Source organism: Schistocerca nitens, chromosome 10 (assembly GCF_023898315.1).
Source record: "Schistocerca nitens isolate TAMUIC-IGC-003100 chromosome 10, iqSchNite1.1, whole genome shotgun sequence".
Lineage (NCBI taxonomy): Eukaryota > Metazoa > Arthropoda > Insecta > Orthoptera > Acrididae > Schistocerca > Schistocerca nitens.
In genome coordinates, this window is record NC_064623.1 from 79631114 (window position 1) to 79643224 (window position 12111).

Here is a 12111-nt window from a genome sequence, read left to right on the forward strand (position 1 = left end):
TATACGAGCAATAGATTTAATGCACAACATTTACGTAATGAACTCTAATTTTGTTAGGAAATTTTTCTCTCTAAGAATATAGTGGGCGACGAACGTCATTGGCGTTTTGATGCAACAGTTTACCTGTAGGAGTCTTACTTCGATTGATAACAGGAGCATTATTTTTTGTTACGCTACCAGCTGGTAATATAGTTATAATTTTTGTTTCTCACTTAAGTCTGGTGATTAAGGAGTTAATCTGGTGCTATGTGTGATGATAAAAATTTATAGAAAAAATATAGCAATTTTAGAGAGATCATTTCATTACCACACTGCCTAAAGATTCTGGAAAAGAGGTTTACAGGATACGGGAGTTTGTTTCATTGGGTACTGGTCTCTTCATTTAGTGTCACGACGCAGTATCGTTCAATTCATTTTGTCATTTTCGTGCGTTGTTATAACATCGTAGATTCCTTTTTGAAGTAAGAGCCAACGCTTCTGCAGTTGTTATGTCACGTCCAAACAAATGATGTACCTAACCTAAATATATTTTACAACACTGTGGAATTGTAATGTTTCAAACAGTATTCCATTTTACAAAATTAATTTCTGTAAATTCAAATTATTGTAATAAGCATACAAAAATTTAAAATGTGATTCGACGTTTTACGCCAATCAACATATGTCTATGTATTTTATAATCACAATGTTAAGCTACCTTAGCCAAGCTTATCTTTCTTAGCACACTTCAAATCTCGTGCTAGTCTGAGTTAATTGTGAAGCTTAGTTTTGTAGGACAATAACTCTTTGTAATGAAACGCAAATGAATCTATGTGTCAGATGAAATAAGAAGACATTAATTTATAAGAAAATTGAAAACCAACAGCTCAACTTGTGGGCTTCAGGAATTACCAAAAATGCAGGATTATCATGGATATTCAGTGAAGTGGGATCAAACACAAGACAAGCAAAATACTATATTGTCCATGACTCTTGCTTAACAAACTTCATAATACATGCCACACATCTGTTGCACTTTAGCGACAGCATAAAATTATATTTACCGAACCATTAACACGCAACAAGAGAAAGTTACAAACACCACGGACTTAGGACTAACAGAAGAACATTTGGCCTTATTTTTGCAGTTGGACAAATAATGGAAATACACTCCTGGAAATTGAAATAAGAACACCGTGAATTCATTGTCCCAGGAAGGGGAAACTTTATTGACACATTCCTGGGGTCAGATACATCACATGATCACACTGACAGAACCACAGGCACATAGACACAGGCAACAGAGCATGCACAATGTCGGCACTAGTACAGTGTATATCACCTTTCGCAGCAATGCAGGCTGCTATTCTCCCATGGAGACGACCGTAGAGATGCTGGATGTAGTCCTGTGGAACGGCTTGCCATGCCATTTCCACCTGGCGCCTCAGTTGGACCAGCGTTCGTGCTGGACGTGCAGACCGCGTGAGACGACGCTTCATCCAGTCCCAAACATGCTCAATGGGGGACAGATCCGGAGATCTTGCTGGCCAGGGTAGTTGACTTACACCTTCTAGAGCACGTTGGGTGGCACGGGATACATGCGGACGTGCATTGTCCTGTTGGAACAGCAAGTTCCCTTGCCGGTCTAGGAATGGTAGAACGATGGGTTCGATGACGGTTTGGATGTACCGTGCACTATTCAGTGTCCCCTCGACGATCACCAGTGGTGTACGGCCAGTGTAGGAGATCGCTCCCCACACCATGATGCCGGGTGTTGGCCCTGTGTGCCTCGGTCGTATGCAGTCCTGATTGTGGCGCTCACCTGCACGGCGCCAAACACGCATACGACCATCATTGGCACCAAGGCAGAAGCGACTCTCATCGCTGAAGACGACACGTCTCCATTCGTCCCTCCATTCACGCCTGTCGCGACACCACTGGAGGCGGGCTGCACGATGTTGGGGCGTGAGCGGAAGACGGCCTAACGGTGTGCGGGACCGTAGCCCAGCTTCATGGAGACGGTTGCGAATGGTCCTCGCCGATACCCCAGGAGCAACAGTGTCCCTAATTTGCTGGGAAGTGGCGGTGCGGTCCCCTACGGCACTGCGTAGGATCCTACGGTCTTGGCGTGCATCCGTGCGTCGCTGCGGTCCGGTCCCAGGTCGACGGGCACGTGGACCTTCCGCCGACCACTGGCGACAACATCGATGTACTGTGGAGACCTCACGCCCCACGTGTTGAGCAATTCGGCGGTACGTCCACCCGGCCTCCCGCATGCCCACTATACGCCCTCGCTCAAAGTCCGTCAACTGCACATACGGTTCACGTCCACGCTGTCGCGGCATGCTACCAGTGTTAAAGACTGCGAAGGAGCTCCGTATGCCACGGCAAACTGGCTGACACTGACGGCGGCGGTGCACAAATGCTGCGCAGCTAGCGCCATTCGACGGCCAACACCGCGGTTCCTGGTGTGTCCGCTGTGCCGTGCGTGTGATCATTGCTTGTACAGCCCTCTCGCAGTGTCCGGAGCAAGTATGGTGGGTCTGACACACCGGTGTCAATGTGTTCTTTTTTCCATTTCCAGGAGTATACAAGGGTCGTTCCTAAAGTAATAGTTCCTAATTTTTTGTGGTGACTTCGGATGTCCGCCCAAGATGTCGTTGGTGTAGTGCCAATGCCTGAACCTTCCTCTTCCATTTGCAGGTGATTCCGTTGTTCTGCGGTAGTTGGCGCCAGCAGAGGAATGTTCCAAAATAGAGTCTGATATGGTCGCGCGTGTAAAACAGCGACGTGTGATTGAATTCGTTACTGCTGAAGAAATTGCGCCGATTGAAATAGATCGACGCTTGCTAAAGGTGTATGGAGATGATACAATAAACGTGAGCAGTGTGAGGCGATGAGGTGGTGAAAAGGGTGTGCATGACACCCCACGGCCCGGTCGACCTTGCACAGCTATCATCCCTCGCAATGAAGCACGTCTTGATCATCTCAGCCATGCTGATCGACGGATAACGACCAGAGAATTGTGTGTAAAGCTGAATGTCGGCTGTAATGCCTTGGAAACAATGTTGGAACATCTTGGTTATCGCAAAGTCTGTGCGAGATAGCTCCCGCTGATGCTTACAGAAGAACAAAAACATTACAGAATGGAAATTTGACGGGATCTGCTGGACCAAGAGGAAGCGGAAGGTGACAATTTTCTGAATAGCATCGTCACCGGAGATGAGACATGGTATAAACATTATGAGCCGGAATCTAAAAGACAGTCCACGGAATGGCAACAAGCGAATTCTCCGTCAAAGAAGAAATTCAAGACACAGCCGTCTACAGGTAAAGTGATGTGCACAGTCTTCTGGGATAGCCAGAGTATGGTCAATTCGGCACGCTACAAGATGACGCTGACTAAGCTGAAAGCTTGAATTTCCAGGGTAAGGCTAGAGAAGAAGACCAACTTCCACCTGCAACACGATACGCCCCACACCATTTTTGCGAGCACGCAACTCATAGCAAAATTCGGCTGCACTGTCTTACCACATGCACCGTAAAGTCCCAATTTAGCGCCCTCAGACTTCCATCTCTTTGGGCCTGTGAGAGATGGACTACGTGGTGAACATTTTCAAGACTCAGATGCTGTTGCCAAATCTGTTTGCCTCAGCTGGTTCTGATTTTTACAAGTGCGCCACGCAGTTTCTGGTTCAAAAGTGCATACCGAATGTTGATGACTATGTGGAAAAATGACAGTCTATGGCTCAAATATTGCTTTATTTAGCTGTGCTGTTGTGATCTATGTATCTCCTGTAGTTTTCATGAATAAAAGTAGCACAATGAGTGGATATAAAATACTCGATAATAAATTTGGAGTGTGCCGGCTTATAAAATGTGGGACTAAACGGGATGCTCCGAAATCACTAATTACAAAAAAACCAGATGCTGTATAACAATGGTGAGAGCAGTCTGCAGACAGGAGATGGAAAGTCAAAGTGGTTTACAACAAACATAGGTGTGTAGCATGGTGGGTTCATTTCCCTATTACTCTCCACCAAAATGTTGTATATCATAATGAAAATCATCAAGAAATTATAAAAAGAAAAACATCAATGCTCTAAAACCTGGACAAACACGAAACAAACGTTGAACCAGAAGTTATCTGCTATGAGGCACGAGGTAGCTGTAGTGTGACAGGGAGCTGGTTAAAAGAAAAGAAAAAAAAAAAGAAAACACACACACACACACACACACAGACTGGAACGTGGTGAGAAGGGAGCAGCTGGTGTTTGAAGAGGCCGGTGTGGAAAGGGTCTGCTGGAGAAATGGCTGTATGTGGATGATAGACCTCTCCAAACCGTTTCACACTCATGTTGCCGGGGCCATGTCGGCCATTTACGTCCAGTCCATACAGAGAGCATGGTATAAATCAGAACAATTACTTTCTGATCACATATTCTGACAGATGATGATGTTACGAATAGAATGAACGTAATTGTGACTTGATTACATGTATGTATATTAAGAAAATATATAAATTAATACCCAAATATCCCTCAATAAATTATGTGCGAGACTCTGAAACTACCAATGCGTTGACGATGGATAGGACTGTCAAACAGTGATGTCAGAATAGTTGTGCGATTACCAAAAATCACTTTTATTAAAAATCCCAATATGGGGTTTGATCATTAGGCGAAGATGTTTCCATACAATATTTGTCTGTGGTTCTCTGTGTGTCCTTACATTGGTGCCATGTGGAGAGGACAGCTATAGAGCTGAACAAGTTCTGACCTGAAATGGCAGCAGTAGGACAGTGCAGCTCGTCTACGGGATCGTGGACTGTAGTTAGAGCCATGGAGGAACACTACACGTGTTATAAAGCCATCAGGGGCACCGTGCTTCACCTCGTTTGTTGCCCAGTCATGCTAGACTACAGCTTCTTCTGACCTGTCATTATGTACATTGGAGTTAGATTACAGAGTCCAGCCTCACTATTAATTCCGCCACATCAAGAGAATACGGCATGGATGGACGCCAAAGTTTGAGGCCATGTGTGTCCGGGTCGACACTACGACCTGCTGCCCACCTACATGTTGTCGCTAGGCTGGTAATCTATATGATATATGCTGCCCCCTGCAGTTAACAACTCTGGTTATGTCCCTGTGTAGCTTTCCTCCGAGTGCATTTGAAATTCGAACTATTTTGTGTCCTACGCAAACATGGAGGTAATTACTACGTCTGCTGTCAACCTCTCATTCCGCTTTAACATGCTGCAAGCTGGAGTAAGCAGACTCATTTACGTCTTTAAAAATTTTTCAATTAGAATATTTTCCTGAGTGTAACGGGACTCTATTTACACAGATAATCCTACTATTGTGTTAGTGGTTGCCATAATGTGAGGGCTACCTCAAACTGCATTTATGTTAAAGACTCGCTGTAAATTATATTAAAATTATTCTGTTCCTTGTCTGTAACCTTCGCACCAGTCCCAGTGTATCCATACAACAAGATTCGCCAGAAACACCTCCAATACGGTGAGACATCTGACACTGCCACAATAGTGGCGAGAAGAGAATTTCCTGGGAGATAAGAAATTAATAATGAGAGAGGTGGAAAGGAAGAGGCAGTTAGTGAAAAAGTAATTCCATGGGTTACACTGGAGTGCATTTGGGAAGGGAGGAAGCTAGGAGGTGAGGAAGATGGTGAGGGAGGATGTGGAGAAGGTAGTAGCAGGGGAAGGCAGGAGATGCGGCAGGAAGGGGTTGAGGAAGGGAGGAATTTGGGAAGAGTTGGGGAAGGGACAAGGTGGGGAAGGAGGGAGGAGTTTGGGAAGGGAAGAGTTGAGGAAGGGACAAGGTGGGGAAGAAGGGCTGGAAAGGCAGCAGTTAATGACAAGAGGCTGCTTGGGGGAGGAGGTGGGTAAGGAAGGAAGCGAGGAGCTGGGGAGGTTTGGGGAAGAAGGAATATGGCTTGAAAGAGAAGGTGTGGGAAGGTAGATGTAGGTAAATACGAAGGTGGGGAAGGGCGTCGGCCGTGAAGGGAGGAGTGGGGGAAAGGGGTTGTGGGGAAGGGAACTGGGGGGAGGGAGTAACTGTGGTCGTTGACACCTCTGTGGCGTGTTTATTAACCTAGTAGTAGATTAGTGAGCCTTTGAGGAAGTCAGACAGGGCACTCACCCGTCGAGCCCGGAGCCCGCGATGACGTCAGCGAGCCCCTGGCACTCCGCCGGCAGCAGCTGGGCCTCGTGCATGGCGCGCCGCTTGTTGGAGGCGGCCCGCCGGTGCGCCTGCGCCTCCTCCGCCCCCGCGCCGCCCCCGCCGCCCCCGCTGCCGCGCCGCTCCGGCCTGTGCACCACGGCGGCGGCTGGTGGCTGGCTTGCGGCCGCGGCGGCGGCAGATGGCGCCGGCGCCTCCGCCTCTGAGTCGAACTTGAACTCGACTGTCGCCAGTGGCTCCGCCGCCTGCTGTGGCACCTGCCACCGCGGCACACACAACGTACTACCCACAGGGCAAGTCTGAGAATTTCAATAGAAATTCTTCCAATCCATATGGTGGCATACAGCAAACCAGTGCTTAACAGTATTGGTTAAAAACAGTCTTGGTTGCAATTTTTTTTTTTTTTATGTTTCAACTACGCGTTTGGGCTTATTTAGGCATCTTCAGGTTGATCTTAATTTGGTATTTCTTAAAACGATCCTTAGACAGTGTTGCCAAAGGGCATCGCCGAATACATCAGGCCAACATCGCCTTCGTTAAACTCAGTAAAAACTTTTCTATATGGACTTTAAAAAGTCTAAAGGCTCGTTTTAAGAAATACAAAATTAAGATCAACCTGAAGATGCCTAAATAAGGCGAAACGCGTAGTGGAAAAATAAAAAAAAACTAAAATTGCAACCAAGACTGTTTTTAACCACTACAATAGTGAGAATTTCGTTTTTAATGACTCAGTTTATTTCAATAAAAATTCGCATTAACTTGACAATAGTCGAGTAAAGATAATTAAAAAAGTGAAATGAATTACTAGTGGAACACTACATACGAGTACATCGTGATATTATCACGATGTAGCGATCTGGTTATTTTTAGCGATACAAACTTTTGTTCTTTTTCAGTCGTAAAATTCGGACGGTATGTTCCACAATCAGATTCGATGTGACTGATACATATGATGATGGGATGTGTATTGCGAAATCGATCATGTCTGTAGTATGAGTAATCAACATCAGCGAGGTACAATCCGTGGTCTTTCATATAATAAACTGCTAGCAGCTGCGGGCCTCAGAGATGCCATCGTCCTGATGGAGAGATTAAAAATGTATTGCTAGAAGTCATGCAAACATATTAAAGTGATAAACTAAGCAAATGCATTGCTAGACTAGATAAAATGTCATAATTATTCCGTGGAGCGAGTTTTGGGTTATGTCTGCATAACAATATGTCGAGCATAAATATACATTTGATCCGATCATGTATCCTCGTTATTGGCAAAGAGTATGAGTGACCACATTACTTTTAACTGCAAAATTTGTGTCAAACACTCAGGTAAATTGTTTAATGGCAAAACCAGTGTCAGGTGACCACTGCAGTCATTCTCAGCAGTCCATAAGTATTTCTCGTCCGACGACTGTGTCAGAGCATGCTGGGTGGGAACACTTCCATCACGCTTCTCATCAGAACTGGAGACTGCGTAGTAGTTGACGAAGGGAGGAACTGTGCCATCACAGATCACACTTAACAAATTCCACACTTGACAAATTCAAACAACTGGAGGAAAAAGTTGCTCAACACGAGGCCAGGAGCACACAATAGCGTGGACATAGGGGTGGTGCTCCACATGTTTATGTTTCAGTTACTGTGCTACGCATGGGACAGCTGTGGTTACCGCATCCTGTATTAGATGTAACTTGGGGCGCAGCTAGTTCCCACCGTGTCATTTTCCACTGGTACTTGTTATACTACAACTGACTCTCGTATCACTGGACATTATCCTACCCCATAGCAGAGAAATATCTCATCAGTCCACAAAGTTTCAAGGCTGGATTCATAAGGAAACAGAGAAAAGTTAATATGATACTTTTAATGCTACAGGTGTTCCACAAAGTCTTCCAACACCTCAGTACAACTCACAGAACGTTCACAAAACGAAGTGGAACCGTCAGAAAAATCATTCTTTGGGATGTTGTTCAATTCGCACATCACATCTGCACCTTCCTCGGTCTTGCCGAACCATCAGGGACTCATTCTGAAATTTGTCCTTTTGTGATAGGTTCGTACTCATATCTCTCAGCCTCGTGACCCGTGATGATTTTTTCCACAAAAGATTTGTTCGTGTTTTGCATTTCAATCAAGTCGCAGGAGGCGCCCGCATTTTCTTTTTGTTGCGGAGTCAGGGTGGTTTTTTTTTGTTTTTTTTTTTTCCTCGAAATATTCTGGAGAATGTCTTGAACACTTGATTTAGAGTTATTCAGTTCGTTGGTCCATTGCGATTTGTGACACAACGAAGTTGTCACATTACAGCCGTACACCCACTACTGAACGCTGCCTGCTCACAACTGGTGTGCCAAATGGACGCCTGTTGTTTACAGTCTTTAGTTCAAGCCGCCACTGTAGCTACTACGCTGACGTCGCTTATACGCCAGGAATAAAATCAATCTTGGAATATTTTGGTCGGATGGTGTACATAATATGCCCCACAGGAGGGCAATAGGACTGTTGTTGTTTATCTTTTGCATTAATGGCCTAGCTGTTAGTGTTAGATGCAAACTAAGGCACTTTTGTAGATCATGCACTTATGTATGAGAAAATTCTATCCACTAAAACTTCCAATGATATCCCGTTAGATATCGACACAGCATCAGACAGATAGAAACACAAACAAGCAGCTCTTAATGTAGTTACATGAAAAGATGTGCGCCTCATGAAACGTATTGATGGGTGACAATTAGAGTGACTCGTATACAGAATGTTTGTAATAGTAATGTGTGTAGATGTCCGCAGAAACGCTGAGATGTAAGTACTGCAAATGGCAAGTAAAGATTCTCTAATAGCATACTGGGAAAACACATGCAGTTCAAATGGTTCAAATGGCTCTGAGCACTATGGGACTCAACTGCTGAGGTCATTAGTCCCCTAGAACTTAGAACTAGTTAAACCTAACTAACCTAAGGACATCACAAACATCCATGCCCGAGGCAGGATTCGAACCTGCGACCGTAGCGGTCTTGCGGTTCCAGACTGCAGCGCCTTTAACCGCACGGCCACTTCGGCCGGCCAAACACATGCAGTCTGCGAAAGCAACTGTGCCTAGTGAGTGAGTGCAACACACAAAGAAAGTCGGCGTGCCTTACGAAAACTGCTTAGATAACCTCATCTTTCTGGGCAGAAACTACTCTGCGTGACAAAAATGTGAGGGTTTCAGAAGACATGTCTCATGTCACTGTAACTTTATACACGTTCATACCACAGGAAGATATGTTATTGACGAGAGTTACAATTCTCTGTGACACGTAGGAAGGCCACCAGAGTGCGATAATACTGCCCGTGTTTACTGTTGTTAACAGGCCCGGTAGCGCGAATAAAGGACGTGAACAATGTCAGGTGTTGAGTGATCATTGTGAAGGACACGGAGATGACACATATTCGTGTGAGACAGCGTTATAAGCGCCTGGCAGAGTTTGAAAGGGGTGTCATTGCAAGTTTCCAATCGGCCAGCTTTTCGAATCGTGTAGTATTCAAATTTTTGGGGCATTAAGATCTGACAGTGTCCCGATGTTGGACTGCGCAAAGATGTGAGGGCAGGCATATTCATCGTCAAGGTTCCGGGTGACCACGTCTGACAAGGAAGGATTGCTGTACAGTGCACCAGCCACACCGTAACCCGATCACATCTGCGCCTGCCATCTGAGAACGATACTGCCTGCAACATTTGGGTCATCCGACACCACTGGTCGTAGGCTAATAGCAGCCGAATTAGGGAATTAGCGTCCCCTGCACAGGCTGTCATTAACACCATAACACAATCGGCTGCGTCTGTGACCGGAAGGCACTGACTTGATGAATAACCGCTGGATTATGTTCAGCGATCATCGTCAACGAGTATAGCTGCGACCTAGCGAGAGGTCCCATACTGTTTCGGAGATGGTTAGCGGTGTTACCCCTGCTACCGTGATGTGAGGATCCCTCGAGTATGAGTCAGTGAAGGAATCTGAGGGCACAATGATGCATTATGGACAGGCTGTGTCCTCAAGTGTTACCGCCCCTGCGACAGTAACATGGTGCCATTTCTCAACAGGACACTGTTCTTCATAGTAATTCACACAGAATATGGCTGCCTGCGAGATGCTTACACTAACAATTATTTATCATACTTATTATTGGTGGTTGCTTGCTGTGAAATGTCCAGGGGCACACACATTTCAGAATCGTGTGTGGCTGCTGAACACTGTATTGTCTTTGGATCTTGTCTGGTACATAATGACCCTGTACTGGTTGGTGCTCCTGGTGGTTGCCCTATCCTGTACTCAGTTGGACACATGTGCAGTTGGAGGTATGCATACCACGAATGGTGTTGCCCTGTACTGTGCTACTGGATATTGTGCTGCTGGTAGAGGTTCCCTGGTACAGTTGTGTACTGCAGGTGCCCTGCACTGTGGTGTTGGATGTTGTGTGGTTTGTTAGAGGGTGTGGGTGCCACAGATTTTTACTGTGCCCTGTACTGCATGTTTTGTCAGAGATGTAAATACCCTAAAGTAAGTGTAATCCTACACAGCGCTGCTGGATGTTGAGGTGTTGGCAGTTCTCTATCAGGTACCAGAGGTAGATACTACAGAGGGTTTCTGTACTCAGTACTGGACAGAGTTTCTGTTGGAGGTTTCTCTACCATGAAATAACTGTAACCTTGCAGTGTGTTACTGGATGTTAAGACGTTGCTGGTTTTCTGTCTCACAGTGGAGGCAGAAGTTACAGGTGCCTGTGTGCTCTGTATTAGACACATGTGATGTCGGAGGTTTTTCTTCCGTGAAGTGGATGTAACCGTGCACTGTACTACTGGATGTTGAGATGTTGGCCAGTCTCTATCCCATAGCAGATGTAGACGCTGCAGATGATTCTAATACTCTGTACTGGATGCATGTGATGTTTGCGGTTTCCCTGCCATGTTATACGTGGGGAGGCGCCGGCGCTAGTTGCTTTCTCCGTTCGATTCACCCGGATCGATTGTTTCCCCCTGGCGTTGCTTATCTTTGCCTCGTTGGCCGGTGGTGGTGCCGGTGGGCTGGCGGGAGACTGGGTTTTGGCTTCGGAACGGCCGGTACGTGTCGCTGCTCGGTGGGTGAAACTTGTGTTTGCGTGGAGTTAGCTGGATTTGACCGGTGTGCGGTCGGAGTGCGGAAGCGGGCCTGTTATTGCAAGTTCTTGAGGCCTGACTGGGCCATGGTCTTCTACACAGGGCGCTGAGCAATGTGTTATTCATTTTGGCTACTGGAGTTGAACTATGTACCACGCAGCTGTCTATTGAAGGAGTAGACATTCAAGCTTTCTAGTTTTTCAATCGGGCCTACCGGTGTTATCACTAGCTTCTACCTTTTCTTATGAGTGTCAATACTGTATTAGAACTGCGACGTACTGGTGTAATAATATTATGCTTTGTATTATCGTTGTCCTTTTAAAACTAGTCTTTTTGTGCTGAGGCAATTTTACATATTTTGAAATTTGAAGTCTACAGTTAATGCTTTTGACCATTTTTATTTTGCGTTTGTCTTGATGTGATCTATCTTCGTAGAATTTTATCTTACTATATTCTGGGGCTGTTAACATTGTTTCTTTTGGCTGTGGCTGTGTGTTTGTGCTTTTCTGTTGCAGCACTGCAGCGGGCACCTAGTCCATGTCTAAATCGATGTCCGGAGTACGACGCCTTGGCCGACCAGTACCAGAGGGAACGGGAGGTTATTTTGGCCGCGGGGAAAATGGCAACCGATACGCCGGCCACTGAGTTCTTCGGGTTGCAGTGAGTGGGGATCTTGCATTAAGTTAAGTTTCCTCTGCATTGAGACGCCAAGGCGTCTGTTCCATTTGCTATACTGCTTATATATATTTACCTTCAAAACCATAAAGGAAGGAGACTAGTGTTCTGAATTATACCTTATGT

General features: G+C 45.7%; 1 protein-coding gene across 1 annotated transcript in view; it reads right to left on the reverse strand.

The window, feature by feature from the left end:
* The window catches only part of LOC126209891 (serine/arginine repetitive matrix protein 2), a 690162-nt gene that overhangs the window by 126830 nt on the left and 551221 nt on the right, over nt 1-12111 (reverse strand). The window contains exon 11 of the mRNA XM_049939014.1: nt 6144-6439. Within this exon, the coding sequence (XP_049794971.1) occupies nt 6144-6439 (296 nt within the window). The remainder of the gene's footprint in view (nt 1-6143; nt 6440-12111) is intronic.